The sequence below is a fragment of the Mya arenaria genome, chromosome 6 (genome assembly GCF_026914265.1).
Source record: "Mya arenaria isolate MELC-2E11 chromosome 6, ASM2691426v1".
NCBI lineage: Eukaryota > Metazoa > Mollusca > Bivalvia > Myida > Myidae > Mya > Mya arenaria.
Window position 1 is genome coordinate 60,575,687 of NC_069127.1, and position 17,564 is coordinate 60,593,250.

At 36.0% G+C, this 17,564-nt stretch overlaps 2 protein-coding genes across 2 annotated transcripts; one reads left to right on the forward strand and one right to left on the reverse strand.

The window, feature by feature from the left end:
- Positions 1-1,998: 1,998 nt before the first annotated feature.
- On the reverse strand, positions 1,999-4,862 carry LOC128237956 (uncharacterized). The gene is made up of 2 exons (XM_052953531.1): positions 3,971-4,862; positions 1,999-3,041 (listed from the first exon to the last, which is right to left on the reverse strand). The coding sequence occupies exons 1-2, from the start codon at positions 4,860-4,862 to the stop codon at positions 1,999-2,001; spliced, it is 1,935 nt and encodes a 644-aa protein (XP_052809491.1).
- An 838-nt stretch (positions 4,863-5,700) lies between these two features.
- On the forward strand, positions 5,701-15,694 carry LOC128237957 (nucleolar pre-ribosomal-associated protein 1-like). Its single transcript, XM_052953532.1, has 11 exons — positions 5,701-5,704; positions 6,472-6,582; positions 7,361-7,424; positions 7,789-7,948; positions 10,794-10,890; positions 11,429-11,701; positions 12,501-12,607; positions 12,928-13,071; positions 13,229-13,338; positions 13,598-13,756; positions 14,336-15,694. The coding sequence occupies exons 1-11, from the start codon at positions 5,701-5,703 to the stop codon at positions 15,249-15,251; spliced, it is 2,145 nt and encodes a 714-aa protein (XP_052809492.1). The 3' UTR covers positions 15,252-15,694.
- The last annotated feature ends 1,870 nt before the right edge of the window (positions 15,695-17,564 follow it).

Here is a 17,564-nt window from a genome sequence, read left to right on the forward strand (position 1 = left end):
GCGTTCTGTTTGTTGGGAACAACTTCAGTGCGACAATGATATTGCGTTCTGTTTGTTGGGAACGACTTCAGTGCGACAATGATATTGCGTTCTGTTTGTTGGAAACAACTTTAGTGCGACAATGATATTCCGTTCTGTTTGATGGGAACGAATTTAGTGCGACAATGATATTCCGTTCTGTATGATGGGAACGACTCTAGTGCGACAATAATATTCCGTTCTGTTTGATGGGAACGACTTCAGTGCGACAATGATATTGCGTTCTGTTTGTTGGGAACGACTTCAGTGCGACAATGATATTGCGTTCTGTTTGTTGGAAACGACTTCAGTGCGACAATGATATTGCGTTCTGTTTGATGGGAACGAATTTAGTGTGACAATTATATTCCGTTCTGTTTGATGGGAACGAATTTAGTGCGACAATGATATTCCGTTCTGTTTGATTGGAACGACTTCAGTGCGACAATGATATTCCGTTCTGTTTGTTGGGAACGACTTCAGTGCGACAATGATATTGCGTTCTGTTTGTTGGGAACGACTTCAGTGTGACAATGATATTGCGTTCTGTTTGTTGACAACGAATTTAGTGCGACAATGATATTCCGTTTTGTTTGCTCCAAACGACTTCAGTGCGACAATGGTATTCCGTTCTGTTTGTTGGGAACGAATTTAGTGCAAGTATATTACTACTTGCTGTTTGTAGAGTGGAATAACTGTCTATTCAGGTTGATTTAAACAATATTTATTTCGATATTTACAATTAGTTTAGTTCAACAAATTTTGAGCATAATCAAAACAAAACCCTAGTGATAAACAGAATTGGGAAGAAAGCATTGAGGCTAATACTATGTCTTGCTTCTGACTTTTACTATGTCTCGCTTCTATTCAGGTTAAAACGCCGTACTAACGTTAAACTATTAAAACCTATCCGAAACAATAGAAATTGTTGTCCTTAATTACGCAGCACACTTGAACTAGAGGTAAATTGTGCTTCTGATATTCTTGTGACATTTCACCTCGTCTTACAAGAGTTATGGCACTTTACTTAGAAGAACATGGTTTGATAAACTTGTCACAAGATAAAGGTATTGCACTTACATTCATGAAATTGCATATGAATGGTAAATTATGCACCTTTAATTTGTGTGACATACTACTTTCTCTTTCAAGAGTTATGGCCCATGACTTAGCAAAAGGGAAATTACGTTTTACAAGAGCCAATCATTTGCTGCCTCTTTATTTAAAATAAAACAAGTCAGTCATAACAATTCATTGTCACATGCATTTAAAATCGGGACTTATGTTGGTTTAAACATTATTTATTCAAATATTACAGGTACATTGTGTATACAGTTTGAGCATAAACATTAGTTATTTGCATACTAGGTAACATTACATGAATAGAAGACATATGATATATGCACAAAACAAAAAATATACAGAATAGAGAAGAAAGCTTCTGTTCAACATTCACCTTACGCTACATTCGATTGGTCCAAAATCTAGTATCATTCTTATACACAATTACAATGTATAAACTATTTTAAAAATAAAAGCCATTGTTCTTCAGTAGTGATAACACAACTATTGCTTGTAATTACATTGAAATAATCGATTTAATTTAAAACAATTAGATAATGCAATTATCAAATAGAAGCAAGATATGAACACTGAAGTGCATGAAGTGTGTCTAGTATGTTCTTCAAAAAGAAGATAGTGAGTTATCATACGATACCAATGAAATAGTTGAATAACAATGACTAAGTTGCGGACGATAAAATGAATATATATAATATCATGAAAATAGACCTTTCTTTTTTTAAATTTATCTGTTGACTATCATGGTATTTATTCATAAACATACCTAGGAAATAACAAGGTGCATTTTGACACAAAAAAATCTGTATTCCTAGTAACATGTTTATGAAAATGGTATTCAAAGCCCTGTTACTCATTATCATTGTGCTGCTTTCAAAGAATATATATCTGTTGAAACGTTTATCTCGTTGTATACACCTTTACAACATTGTTAGCATTGATTCCCTTGTTGTGGTGGGTAACATACAACTTTTTCTGCTGTTGACTGTAGCAGACACTGTATGGCTTCCATATTCCATCCCCCTTCCCCAGTAGTTTGGTCATCTGGCCACTAGGCAGGTGCAGGCACATAATGTTGTTACTATATAAACCACAGACGAGTAGCTGGTTTCCAACCGCAGTGATGCCTGTTGGTCCATGCAGCGCAGGGTTCTCCAATGTCTGGAGGATATTCAGGTCAATATCTAGACTGGTAATCGTGTGTTTTGCATAGTCTGAAACATAGAAGACTGCTGCCTGGCCTTCATTTACCACTGTCAGACACCAAGGGTATTGAAATTGGTTGCTAAACCATTTCTTTGAAACATTCTTCAACGCTTTCCCGTCCATGTTCATCTTCTTCACCTTTCCGGTACTGAATGAGACAATTAAGCTATCGTTATGGTAACCAATACCTCGACAATTTTCATCCAGTTTGATGCTGTTCCCCAGGTAGAATTGTCCCTGTTTCTCCAGGAACTGAATGCTTCCAACAGTAGAAGTTATAGCTACCCTGTCTCCAGGGAGGAGGCACATGTCCCACGGCTTAACTGCCACCTTGACCTCGGAGACCAGGCTGCTAGTATTCAGGTCCACAATCTTCACTGTGTTGTTCGTACGGTCTGCGAGTAGCAGTCTGTTCCCAGATAGGAGGAGCATGCTGGTCAGCAAGCAGTCACCAGTGTCTGATGGAGACTTGATAGGGATGTCTGGGGCTGGAGTGAACTTAAGACCGGTCATCTCATCATTGGACAGAGGGAGTATGCTGCTCGCACTGCAGTCATCGGTGTCTGATTGAGACTTGACTTGGATGTCTGGAGTTTTGCCCGTCATGTTATCATTGGACGAAAGAAGTATGCTAGTCACCCTGCATTCATCTGTGTCTGGTGGAGACTTGACAGAGATTGAATGGGCTTGGATGAACGTAAGACCGGTCATGTTATCATTGTCCAATGTCTGCTTTCCTGGAATTATAACACTCATGGTACCATAAACCAGATAAATGTAAAAAAAATGGAAATAAGAATAATTTTGTGTTCACGTGCAATATAGTTAAATTGTTTTTGTTTCCACAGTGCATGTTATTTATTTATTTATTTTTAAGCGAACTATATAATAAATCATGGGATTTTGTGTGTCTGGGCAAATGTTTGGAACATTATTTTTATTGTATGAATAGAAAATAACAGTTTAAAGGCACATTTGCTGCTGTTTCGATGTAAAAGTGTAAAACTTTTCTGAACAGTTTTGTAAAACATTGTGGTAGGTGGTTTTTCGGGCGTCCGGCGTCGACAATTGGTTTATACTGTGGATTTCGCAATTGAAGACCAGTGGTTTCGGAAATGTTTCGATGAAATTTCGGATAGGAGTGAATTTGGTTCTTTTCGGTTTGATCATGTCAAATCTTAGAAAAAAAAACTAGTCTACCTAATCAAGTCTGCTTTTTTCTTCTGATTGTTGCCAAACTAAAGCAAAATAATTATACTGATCAAGTTCGAACCTGGGTCATTTCGGGTCAAAACAAGGTAATTGGTTAGATTTTAGAAAAAAGTTGTTCACTTAATAGAGGCTGCCTATGTCATTTGATCATGGTGAAACATTATGAGAATAGTTGTTCATGTGAAGGTTCTATCATTTTCGAATATGGATCATTTCAGATAAAAAAAAACTAGGTGACTAGATAAAATATTTTATTAAACTTGTTGACGCAAAATAAGGCTGTTTTTTATCCAGGATTGGTCAGAATGATTGTCTTGATATAGTCTCGGTCAGCAAGCAGTGTAATAATAAGCTTTCAACCTGTTATTTTCTTTTTTATTCCAAAGTATAAACAAGTGAAAGCCGAAAATGATGTTAAAGCAACTAAAACAAATACCTAAAGCTGTTGCATTACCTCGGCAACATATTGTCTCTTCGATAGTACCCAGGCCAGTCTTCGAGGCCAACAACCTCTCAGTAACAGGGTCCTTCCTCAACGAATATTGGTGAATGGTCTTTGCATTGTTAATCTCGGTCATATTTGACTGCAATTCCATCAGCGTCTTTTTGACTCTCTGTGCCTCTATAAATAAATTGCTGGTGTTGTGTTCTTGTGCTTCTAGTTTTGATTTGATTTCTTGAACCTTGGTTTCAAGGTTGGCACATCTTGGTTTCAGGGAGTCCAGGAGTGTTTTGTCCTTGTTTTTAATCTCGTCGATGGTTTTAAGGATAGTTTGTTCGCGTTCATCAAAATATTTGTTGACCTGCTCTCGATATTCCTGTAGCTTAGAAATCTCACTTATACTTAGATTTTCTACAAACGTGATGAATTCTTTAACATCAGAAGAACAGGCAGCGATGTCGTCTAGTAACTTTGCAAGACCCTGTTTTATTTCTTTCAACCCCTGACCATCTATAAAGGTTTGAGAAATTTCAGAAATAATCTCCTGTTTGCAGGATATTTTACCAAGAACTAAACAATGTCCGCAGTTAAGAGTTTGGTGGGTCGGGCAGTAATATTTGATGAGCTCTCCAGGGTGCTTGTCACAGGGTTCTGTGCTCTCTTCTTTGGTCGAAAAGCCTATTATGGTAGTAGGCATGCTGGTCCTGTCAAGAAGTATATGGGACTTGGATACCATTTGTTTCCGGTGTACATTTGTGCAGGTAGAGCACATGAACTCCTTGCAGGCACTACAGTAGGCCTCGGCTGTGAGAGTTTCCCTGTCCGCCTGGTAGCAGGGTTGGCAGTATGTCGCATCCAGGACGGAGCCATCTGCCTCGAGTGTTCTTCCAGGGACTGCATCCATTGTGTGCTTAAGATACCAAACAAGTGAACATATTTACTGTGCCTACTGTTGTCAAATTATATAGAAGAGTGTATTTTTTTCGTAGAAATAATTTATTTAGAGAGTATATTTGTTGGATTTCTTTGTGAGATCAAAATTTATTTCACAGAGTAATCATGGAAAGCAATATTTTCACGAGTGTCGCAATTTTGATTTTCGCTGAAATTCAATTAATGTTCGTTACTGTTATGCTTAAATAATGGGAAAAAAGTAAACTGGCGTTAGTTGGAATGTCTTGAGATAAACTTAACGGCATGACATCCTATTGGTGACGTCATTTCATACACTTTTAAAGTGACACTCTTATCCAAATTTAAATTTAATTTAATCAAGCATAAATTGTGACTGATAGACCTTTAACTACTTACTAAATAATGCATTTATGGAAAATATTAATTACTGATAGCAAGATTGTAGCCGTGTATTTAATAGCAGAAAGCGCAAAAGTATTAAATGAGTCTGTGATGAATACTTAAAGATTTACTGTGGTCTTCTTTAGTCTCATAAGGTAGGAATACCGCGTTTTTATGTGCATTTCTTTCAAAAATAAACTCGGTATCCTTCATAAGAACCATTGTTTTCGACATGTATTCATCCTTTTTGGAATATTAAAACAATGTTATTAATTGTGCTAAATCTTTTTGGGGAGTAAGAGTGCATCTTTAAGCGTATATAGTGAACGCTTTATTCCTTCTATTTTGTAACACGGGAACCAAACTCTTAAAAGAGCAGTGAAAATATCAAATTTATATTTCTACATCAGTGAAAGTAAAAGTGAAATTAACATGATATTGCGTCGATGAGTACAGCATACTAAACGACATTGTTCCCTGCATAATGCTTATTGTTACTTACTTACAATTTCGAGTTTTAGATGAGATTTATTTCACTAAACATCAGTCTGTACAATTAAGCATATGAATATATATAAAAAAAATATGAAGTTCCATAATGCTATGAGGCTTAAGTACTTTACAAAAACAATAAAAATATTGGTAAAATAAAGTAAAATTCTCAAACCTTTTATCAAACTCGAGTTATTTACGTCTCCATATGAACTATTCAAACAGGAAATAAGTGATGGTACACCCACTCACATTTGATTAAAAAGTGTTATGTAATGTTCTTGTATCTATTGTATAACAAGATAAAACGCAAATAGTTGTTTTGATTTGTAGTTGGTCATATGTATTTGACTGTTAAATATGTAACATATTTAAAAGCTGTCAATCATTGAAAACCTTGTTGCTTCGCATTTGCGGCGTTTCTTGTTTACTTTTAAATTTGTCTTTTTTTTTCATTCGACAGGCAGATATTACATCATAATTGTATTCATTTTAAAGACAAAGCTGGGAATAGTCGAGTGCGCTGTGTTAACACAGCTCTTGTTCGAAAAAAAACAACATATAAATAATAAATAAATAAATAAGCTCTAGTTTATAATTGTTATGATGGTTTATCATTGAAATAAGCATTTTGTTGAAGCTGCGCTTGAACAAAAAAATGATAGCTCAGCCTATTGGTCTTGAACGAGTGTTTAATATAACTAATAAGCCTCTTATTTTTTCAGGGTGTCTGGTAGATTTGTTGACGACCCTGATAGATTTGAACCCGTCGTCATGCCAAACAGATCATGTCGGTGTTCTACTAGGGGCTTACGGGGCTTCGCTGTCATTGACAGGTATGAATTTTGTAAATTCGTCTAACAGACTTGGTAATACGATCGAATCTCTTGGTGGCGGAATCTTAAGTGGTTTACGTGTCAGACTCAAAATCAGAGGACCGCCCGTTGTTCCATACCTTTTCAATAGCTTTGTTTATGCTTACTATTCGTTAAATCAGTCATAAATGGTAAATTAGTTATGTTCATAGCAATTGTTAAAAACATTCTTATGTGAAAAACTACAGAAACAAGCTCAGTCAAACATAAACCCCTTTTAATGGCACAGGGTAAACGCCAAAGACAGAAAACATAAACAAAAAAAACACAAACAAGAAACATGGAACGATAGCACAAAACTCCACAAACAGCACAGTGTATATATATACTATATAAAAAAACTAGTTATGTTTATCAAGGATTGTTAGGTACCGTCTTGGAACGGTCAGTAAAATGTATATTTACTGGGGGTTTAAACCAGTTTACGTGCACAACCCTCACTCTTATCCCAACAATCCTGAATAAAGAAAAAGGTAAATCTTATCAAAGTATGCAATAAATAAAAAGCTCTTTATATGTTGTGATACTTTTGTTTTCCACTAAGGCAAATGTTCAAAAACACATAGGCAAATAACACAAACATAAAACTAAGATCATTTCGCTTCATGACTATTGTAATATCTTTGTTGAAACGTGCCCCTGGCATGCAAATGTAATTGCTTAACCAGTTACATGCATCTTTATGCCACTCTTTGACCTAGAGCAACTGATTACTATGTAAATGTTTTTTGCATTTCAGACCAGAATATCTTGAAGCTGATGCAGTTTTACGAGAAGAATGAAATTCCTTTCTCAAATTTTAAGTATGTTTATATGAAGACTTGTAATTTGTTAAAAAGATAGCCTTCCTTAAAAAAATTGCTGCGCATATATCTTTGACCTTTAGTCAATAGCATCATTAGTTGTTAACCTATTACTGTTCCACACGTAGGTCTGTAAACTATAGAATTGAAATAATGCTTTGGCATGTATTTGTATTAAGTAACATTTGTATTGTATCGATTATAATACATTACAATTGAAATTGTTCTTAATAGGAATGATATCAAATAAAAGAATGCCTGGCTTTTAAAAAATTGGTTATGTACTAGTATTAAAAATATCGTGGGGTATAAAATATTTCCTTATAGTTGTTAATATAAAAAATATAACATTTCATAATTTCAGGCCGTTTATATGGGGTGAAAAGGGTATTGAATTGTACAGTTTGAGACGCTCCCTTGGACCATCCCTGAAACAGCCGGGGTTGGCAGAAGTTCTTTCCCTTGTAGACAAAAATAAACTTCACTCATCCACGCTTTGTTTCCCTCTGAGGAGAAAACTCCAGGTACGTCTCTGGCAAAACATTCCTTTCTTACTACATAGCTCTATTTACTTCGGTAGTTTTTATGCCCCCGAAGGTGGGCATATTAAAATCGTCCGTCCGTCCGGCTCTGTAACTTTCCCTTGTATGGACAGATTTTAAAATAACTTGCCAAATGTGTTCCACATACCAAGACGACGTGTGGCGTGTAAGACTCGTGTTCTTACCTCAAAGGTCAAGGTCACACTTAGTGTGTATTCACAATGGAGTGCTGCATATAAGGACATAGAGTATAGGTTGTCATGTCCAGGCTGTAACTTTCTCTTGTATGGACAGATTTTAAAATAACTTGCCACATGTGTTCCACATACCAAGACGACGTGTGGCGTGCAAGACCCGTGTCCCTACCTCAAAGGTCAAAGTCACAATTAGTGTTTATTCACAATGGAGTGCTGCATATAAGGATATAGAGTATAGGTTGTTGTGTCCGGGCTGTAACTTTCCCTTGTATTGACAGATTTTAAAATAACTTGCCACATGTGTTCCAAATACCAAGACGACGTGTCGCGTGCAAGACCCGTGTCCCTGCCTCAAAGGTCAAGGTCACACATAGTGTTTATTCACAATGGAGTGCTGCATATATGGACATAGAGTATAGGTTGTCGTGTCCGGGCTGTAACTTTCCCTTGTATGGACAGATTTTAAAATAACTTGCCACATGTGTTCCACATACCAAGACGACGTGTGGCGCGCAAGACTCGTGTCCCTACCTCAAAGGTCAAGGTCACACTTAGTGTTTATTCACAATGGAGTGCTGCATATAAGGACACAGAGTATAGGTTGTCATGTCCGGGCTGTAATTTTCTCTTGTATGGACAGATTTTAAAATAACTTGCCACATGTGTTCCACATACCAAGACGATGTGTCGCGTGCAAGACCCGTGTCCCTACCTCAAAGGTCAAGGTCACACTTAGTGTTTATTCACAATGGAGTGCTGCATATAAGGATATAGAGTATAGGTTGTCGTGTCCGGGCTGTATCTTTCCCTTGTATTGACATATTTTAGAATAACTTGCCACATGTGTTCCACATACCAAGACGACGTGTGGCGTGCAAGACCCGTGTCCCTACCTCAAAGGTCAAGGTCACACTTAGTGTTTATTCACAATGGAGTGCTGCATATAAGGACATAGAGTATAGGTTGTCGTGTCCGGGCTGTAACTTTCCCTTGTATTGACATATTTAAAATAACTTGCCACATGTGTTCCACATACCAAGACGACGTGTGGCGTGCAAGACCCGTGTCCCTACCTCAAAGGTCAAGGTCACACTTAGTGTTTATTTACAATGGAGTGCTGCATATATGGACATAGAGTATAGGTTGTCGTGTCCGGGCTGTAACTTTCCCTTGTATGGACAGATTTTAAAATAACTTGCCACATGTGTTCCACATACCAAGACGACGTGTGGCGCGCAAGACTCGTGTCCCTACCTCAAAGGTCAAGGTCACACTTAGTGTTTATTCACAATGGAGTGCTGCATATAAGGACATAGCGTATAGGTTGTCATGTCCGGGCTGTAACTTTCTCTTGTATGGATAGATTTTAAAATAACTTGCCACATGTGTTCCACATACCAAGACGACGTATCGCGTGCAAGACCCGTGTCCCTACCTCAAAGGTCAAGGTCACACATAGTGTTTATTCACAATGGAGTGCTGCATATATGGACATAGAGTATAGGTTGTCGTGTCCGGGCTGTAACTTTCCCTTGTATGGACAGATTTTAAAATAATTTGCCACATGTGTTCCACATACCAAGACGACGTGTCGCGTGCAAGACCCGTGTCCCTACCTCAAAGGTCAAGGTCACACTTTGTGTTTATTCACAATGGAGTGCTGCATACAAGGACATAGAGTATAGGTTGTCGTGTCCGGGCTGTAACTTTATCTTGTATGGACAGATTTTGAAATAACTTGCTACATGTGTTCCACATACGAAGACGATGTGTCGTGTGCAAGACCCATGTCCCTACCTCTAAGATGAAAGATACACTAAGTGTTTATTCACAAGGGAATTCTGAATATAAGGAAATAACAGTGTAGGTTGTAAAGTATGGGTGGTATTTTTAATGTTCAGAGGCAATTTAATAAACTTGCCATATGTATTTGACACTTAAAGGCAAGATCAACTTTTCATGTACTGACCTTGTTTGTAGGTCAATGTCACATTCGGGGGCATTCGTCACATACTGTGACAGCTCTTGTTTTTATTTATATTACAATGTTCATCATTTATCGCAATGATGTTGTCCGATTTATTTTGAATATCGACTATGAGTGTGGACACATTTACAGTTATATGAGTTTTAGTTGTTATTCTCTTGAAAGTTCATATCAATAGGTATAGAGCCAGTTGCTCATCTGCTTCTTATTCAATATAGGTTATATGTACACTAGCTAATTAAAAATATATTACAATGGGTCAACTCCCTGATATGTACAACCATGCTCCATTTAAAAGAGATAAAAGATTATATTTATTAAGTATAATATATTAAATCATTGTTTGTTTCAATATTTCGCTCGGAATGGATAAGGGCTGCGTCATTTAGCAAATGATATACCACGTTACAAACATCGATTTTTTACATACAAACGTTTATAGTTGATAACATTTTTATAAGAATACATATTCAAGTGCAAAACAATTTACTAGTTTGTAATCGTGATAAATTATTAATTACAATGTAAATATAAGGATTGATCGTATTTTTGTAGTGTTCGTGATATATATAAGAATGACGGAGGACACGCTTGCAAATGTTCCAAGAACCTCTATCAAGGTTAGTTTGCTTTTGTATTTCAGGGAAGCCTTGTATGTGATGCTGCAGACTTGAAGTCACGTGAGGACTGTTACGACCCAGGTTTCCTGCTTCCACTGTTCAGTCATCTTCTAGAACCAGGTATGACATTAAAGAACGTAATACAATATTATTAATGCACAAATCGTTTGATCGCTTTTTCGAGTTGATATTTCGGAATAGTTGGCAAAGTTTATTTGATAGGCATGAAAATTGTTCAATTTAAATTGTTATACCTGTTCCATATTTAACTTAACAACCTTATCTCTGATGTATGCTTGGTAACAAGATGGCCCCCTAGCCCGTCTCCCTTTAGATAGCTTTGACAGAGCTCAATTCTCATCTTATTCAAAATACTTAATCTCATCAGTTTTATTAAGGGACTAAAGAATGTTTTGAGAATTAGGAACTATTTTTGATAGAAGTTTATAATATATATATTTCATCGAAATACATACATTTAAAAGAACTTTTTTAAGTAGTATAATAGGTGATGTCAATCGAAATGAACTTATTGTTCTCGGAATTAACTTATTGTGCTTAATTTCAAGTCTACTCCAACAAAGTTAAGTTATTTCCTTGGATACGTGTTCTTTTATTACTATTGATAAGAAAAGGAATCTAAACTTTTCAATTTCAGCCAATATAATAGACTGCCGAAAGTTTGTAGAAAGTGAATGCCTTGGTTACGTAATAGCTGCATTATCCAGTCATGACACAGACATGCGCAGTGCTGCGCTACATGTGCTAGACAAATTCCAGGGGCATCTTACGGTTGCTAAGACACCTGAAAAAGAGCAATTGATGTACGTTATAGAAATCGTCCAAAACAGTCTTCCCGCAGGAAATACAAAACTGGCCTCCATCATTACACAGTTTTTGGCAAGAGCTGTGACACTTATGCTTAAACCAGGTTAGTTTATGCGCTTTTGATACTTCAAAACAATTTTTATTTTTAATTAGAAGAAAGCAAATGAGGTATTGTTAAAGCCTTGGAATCGGCAAGCCTTGCCATTGCGTAATGCAAAAACATGAAAAATACACGATATTTCTCTTAGCTGTTGTAAACCACTAGCAGGGTTGACATGAGTCAGAGTGGCCGCGACTACTCTTTTCTTGCCAGACTTCCACTTTTAGAGCTTGGAAGTCCGTCAGACTCAGGCATAAGGAGAAAGTAACAATGAATGTTCTTTTGGATCCAGTAGTACGAGTTTCTGAAAAATTGCATAACATGCTGACTAGTTATATTGTTGAAACTAATTCGCATTAAATGTGCTCTTTGGCAATGAAATGTTCACCATGCACTTGTCTTCTTTTTGACTCAAGACTCCTAAAATTGTGTATACGGTCTCATGCGCTTAAACAGTTTGTGTGTAATACCGCCTCAACAGTGTTATAATATCAGTATCAAATAGAATCTGCATGTTCACAAAGCTTCTTTAGCTTTCGTTTTATTTTAAATAACACTTCAAAAAAAAGAAATAGATTATTACTTTAACATACATAATAATTTATTATGTATGTTAAAGTGATCTTAAGAAAACTAGATCTAATTTTTAAACTGTCCAACAAATAAATGTATGTCTTTTTCTCTGGGTATTTGATAAACTTACCCTTACCCACAATGTTCATAGGTTATATTTTGAGACAAACATTTTTTTATGATGAAACTTTCTGACGAGCACATAATTATACCTGTATGATAATTTCAGACGAGCACATGTACATGATAATGAACTCTTTCCTGCTCTTGAAACCAAGATTGGACACGCAGAATATTCCTGAGTTTTTCAAACTATTTAATAGCTCAGCTCTGCAGGTATTGACATGCTTTCATTTCCATTTTGTATTTTTGAGTGTAGTATACAATCAGTTTATACGATTGCATGCTATGGACTCAATGTCATTCATACTTCAAGAAATGTTATAGATATATATGTATTTCCATTTTATTTAAATTATTTATAATATAGCACCGCTAATAGGAGTGGCAGTGGGGATAGAGTAGGCTATTCATAATAAAACAAAGAAATTACATGTTAAAGACTAAATACTACCTATAAAAATGCATAAGATGAATTAATATTGCGATTATATTATCGCTAAGCGCTTCCTATTACATCCATCTCTATCATTTAGCATCGTGAGGAGAGGCAATGGATTTTATCCCTTATGGTTGACGGTCTTCGGGAGACGGCAGATTATCGCATCTTCGAGAAGCGCTTTGCCTTCAAGATGCTCCTTGGTGTGTTTGATTCCTGTCTGTCAGACTACAGTATGCAGGTGAGCAAAGTTTCTGCAATGCATCGAGTTTTGAATCAGTCGTTGTGAGGTAAAAAAACATATGCTTTGGCAGCTTTATTTCAAAGTCACTCCGACAAGGCAAAATCTTGGTCATTTGTCACGTGTCTGTCAACTATTCCACTCTATCTCATTACAGCTGCAAATTGTGAATCTTCTAACCCGAGCCTGCGCGGAACGTTCTGTTGCAAAGGATTTGTGTAACAACCACGGATTCCTGGTTTGGCTGGCAAACACAGCAAACAATCTGTGAGTGATAAACTGTATTTGTTCGTATTTAAACGAATGGGGTCCTTTTCTTGTCATTTTCACAGAGCCTCTATAATACTTATTCGCTATATGACATTCTATCGGCCGGCCATTTAAATGGAAAAAAAAACACCTAAACGCTAGTGGACTAATCTTTAGTTACTCACCATTATTCAATATTTCCACATGTTCCTGACTAAGTCGTGCTTTTGTGGCACACCAAACATCATCTTTGACAAACCGTTCTGGTTTACTTCAGGATCACTGAGAAAGTACAACTAGTAAGTGCAGTGACAGGACTAGTACATAGTCTTTGGGATTCCCTTGAGCGCCCATCAGAAAAGTCGGAGAATCCTGTGTCATTGGCGGTTTGTTCACAGATGGCTGCTATCCTACACACATTGCTGCAGTCTCTCACGTAAGATCACCTTTTTGCCACACATTTTTGACAGGTTAAAATTGTTGCACTATTTTTTGGACAACATTATAATCACAATACAAATATGTTATTTTTATGGGGCTTACGTGAAGTACTGTTGTTTTTTTTTCATCTTTCCATCCACAAATCTGTCTATTCGAAGATCAATCAGTCCATTAGTTAACAAAAAGTATATATGTGTAACTTTGATACATTGAATCACAAAACCATGAAACTTCTCTGACTTGGAAGAACAGCGTTGGGTGTTTCTCATGCATTACAGTCATGCGCTCAGCTAAACGATCACTAGTTACACTAAGTAGTCCAAGATAATATGTTAAAATGATTATCCATCTGACAATCTCAATCAAGGCCACATTTACCACATTTCTTAGACATTTTTTTCTTTTGCTTTGCGGATAATTGAAAGTAAAAGTAATAGCCATGTTTCATATTTAGTAATCGGAAAACGTCACTAAGTACATATTTCGCAAGGTATTCAATTTGCGTCCTGATCTATCTCAATCAAACCAGCAAGAATATATAAACTATCTACAGTAATTAATTATCTGCTTTCAGGAATGTTTCCAGAAACATCCACCAACAGTACTTGGAAACACTATTATGTGTTTGTATGCAGTTGGCAAAACTATCACACGATGCCAGAGGTCACGTGACCCAGTTAGCTAGCCATGGGGATATTTTGATGATCTTGTTCCAATGTCAACAAAAATGGATCAAATCAAATCTATCAGGGAGCCTTGCACGTAGAGCTTTGGAAATAGTCGGCAATAGTACGAAGAAAAAGCAAACTGGCAAACATGTTTCGTGGAAAGGGAAGGGAAAAGTTCACTTAAATCCAGATGTGGTTTTGATATCTTCTCAGAAGAAATCTGAAATGAAAGACACTGTAGATGTTGATGAAAAGAATGATAGAACCTATATGGAAGTGGATGGTGATGTCGATGATACTGCTAGCGGCTCAGACTCCACTCTAAATGATGAAGAAAAGATAGTAGTTGAGACATTGATGAAAATAGTTCTGTTGTGGAAGAAAACGTCGGATATTGCAACCGGTAAAGCTAGTCTGTTGGTTGATGTCATTGTTTTAAGATGGATGCTCAATGTTGCTAACAGTGTGAAGGAGTTAGATGGTGGCATAATTGATGAAGTTGTGAGTGTCATTGATGAGAAAATGCTATCAGACACTGGTAAGGGTCTGCTTGCTAAGTTTGTGGGTACCTATAGCCTAGAATCGAAAGAAGTCATTGAAGCTCTTATATGCTTGCATGATGCTGTAGCAAAGTCAACGGAAAGAACGGCGTCTGGAAAGAAGGAAGACGGAAACGCTGATCACAGCAGTAAATTGACCAGTGCATTGAACCGAGTTCTTGCTTTTGTCGTTGAAATGAGATATGGGAGTAAAATACCCGTCAACTTCAACGCTGAAATTAGAAGTGTTGCAATCAGAAAAGCATTCTTGTGTTCTAACTGAGACCTTTGAAATTAACTAAATGTAATTTTCAAATATGTTATGGGAGACACAATTACATGTACATCATTATGCATATATTTGATCAATTAAAACACCACTCTTATCACATTATGTTGTTCATTTAAATAGATTAAAACGTGTATATATTTTGTAAGTACATGTTAATGGCTATAAAAAAAATGTCCACCCACCCGCCTGTGAGATTGTCGGCCGTTCATTTGAACGACGAGGTCTTGAATGGACAAAAACATGCAACAAGTTTGATCTAGGATTTTGAATCTTCATATATGCCCTAACCATAAGATAACCCTTATTGATTTGAGGGTGAATACCTCAAAGATAATTTTATGGCGAAGAAGATGTGATAATATATAATTTTACTATTACACATGTACTTGTACATTTTTGCTTCTTAATTACAAAATAAAAGTACTAAAAGGTCATATTTTCGGGTCGCAATCGAAGCATGACAAACCATACTATTGTTGAAGTTTTAGTTAATATTGCTTTTGCTGGTGTCTTTGTGTTTAGTTATTAAGTCATATTTAGACGACATTCGGGAACATAATGCTGCGAGAAAAGGCATTTCGACTGACATTACTGAAAACCAGGGTATTGAAAGAAATTATTTCAGTTTTTTAGTACAATAACTTTACAAAATATCATTTATTAATTAAACAATCGACATCTGGGGATTAATTGGAGATGCGTGTTATACACCACGTACTGCCACAAATACAATTGTCGCGTGTAGCTCCACAAAATATTGCTCCTAAACACAATATATATATGAAATAATATAGCAATGTTTTTCTGGATATGCATTCAGAGTTAAACAATATGCAGTTATAAAATGATATGACGAACATCTGATACTCCTAACATACAAAACTAAAACATGAAAATGGGTGAAGTTGGAGCTCAAATAGATTTATACAGAATAATTTTGATGAATTTAGCACATCTTATTATAGTAAAGGTGTCAGTGCTTCAGGAGCTTTAATTTGTTTGGATACTGCCCAGCTAGCAATCCCATATCGCATAAATATCAGACCGATATATTCCACATATTTATTTGATATCGCTTTGCCTTTTACAAGTTTGACCGATATCTTGTCTGCAACCTACCGGGTCAATATCGGTCCTATGTAACTGAAGTCATCTGTCCGTCATTGGTCCGTCATAGGTTGGACATTATTTCAGATATCTTGTGGCTTCATATAAATGTTATATTGAAATATACTTTTACTCTATTTAGTAACGTAAAATACTTTCACACAATCCCTCCAATGTTATCACAGTGGACTTGGTACAAATGTTGTCCTCATTGAGACAATGTGCAGTGACCTTGACCCGGGTCCATACCTCAAAGGTCAAGGTCGCACGAGACATTTAAAGTTCACAGTACACATTCTTTTGTCCGTGCTATAACTTGCTTATGCATTGGTGGATTATCTTATAACTTGGTACAAATGTTGTCCTCTTTGAGACGATGTGCAGTGACTTTGACCCGGGTCCATACCTTAATAGTTAATTTTGGTATGTTGGATATTTTCTCATCAGTATGTAGAATAGTGCACAATTGGTTGTTGTTAAATTGTGATACAAGCTCACCATTTAAAATAATTTTTAATTGATAGGACCAATTTTACCAGTGTGGTTTAAATAATATCAAACATACACTTGCACTACTGTAGGACTTAAATTGATAAGAGCAAAAAACCTTACATCGTTCTCTTCAATATCCTAACATACATATATGTGGCTTTGGTAACTATTTTAATTGGTGCAATTAAACCGATTTGAATCTCTATGATTCATCAGTTTCAATCGGATTTGTATTTGTTTTAAGAATACATAAACATACTTACTCACCAATTCACAAAAGTGTTCTTGTTTTAAAAAAAAATGATTTTATAATCATAATAACTTTTAATTGTTTTTAAAAACTTGCTTACTTGTTCAAAGAATACATGAAAATACATATTCATGTGTCAGCAGAATTTTTTACCTTAAAGTGGCTCTCATTTAAAATCAATACATACACATGTATAACAAACATACATTTTGACTGATAAACCTTGAACTACTTACTAAATAATGCATTTATTGAAAATATTAATAACTAATAACAAGATTATAACTGTGTATTTAATAGCAGAAAATGCAAAAATATTAAATGATTGGTGAATGCTAAAAGATTTACTGTGGTCTACCATAGTCTCATAATGTAGAAATCCGTGTTTTAAACTCGGAAAACTACATAAGAACCATTGTTTTCGATATTTGTTCATCTTTTTGAATATCAAAACA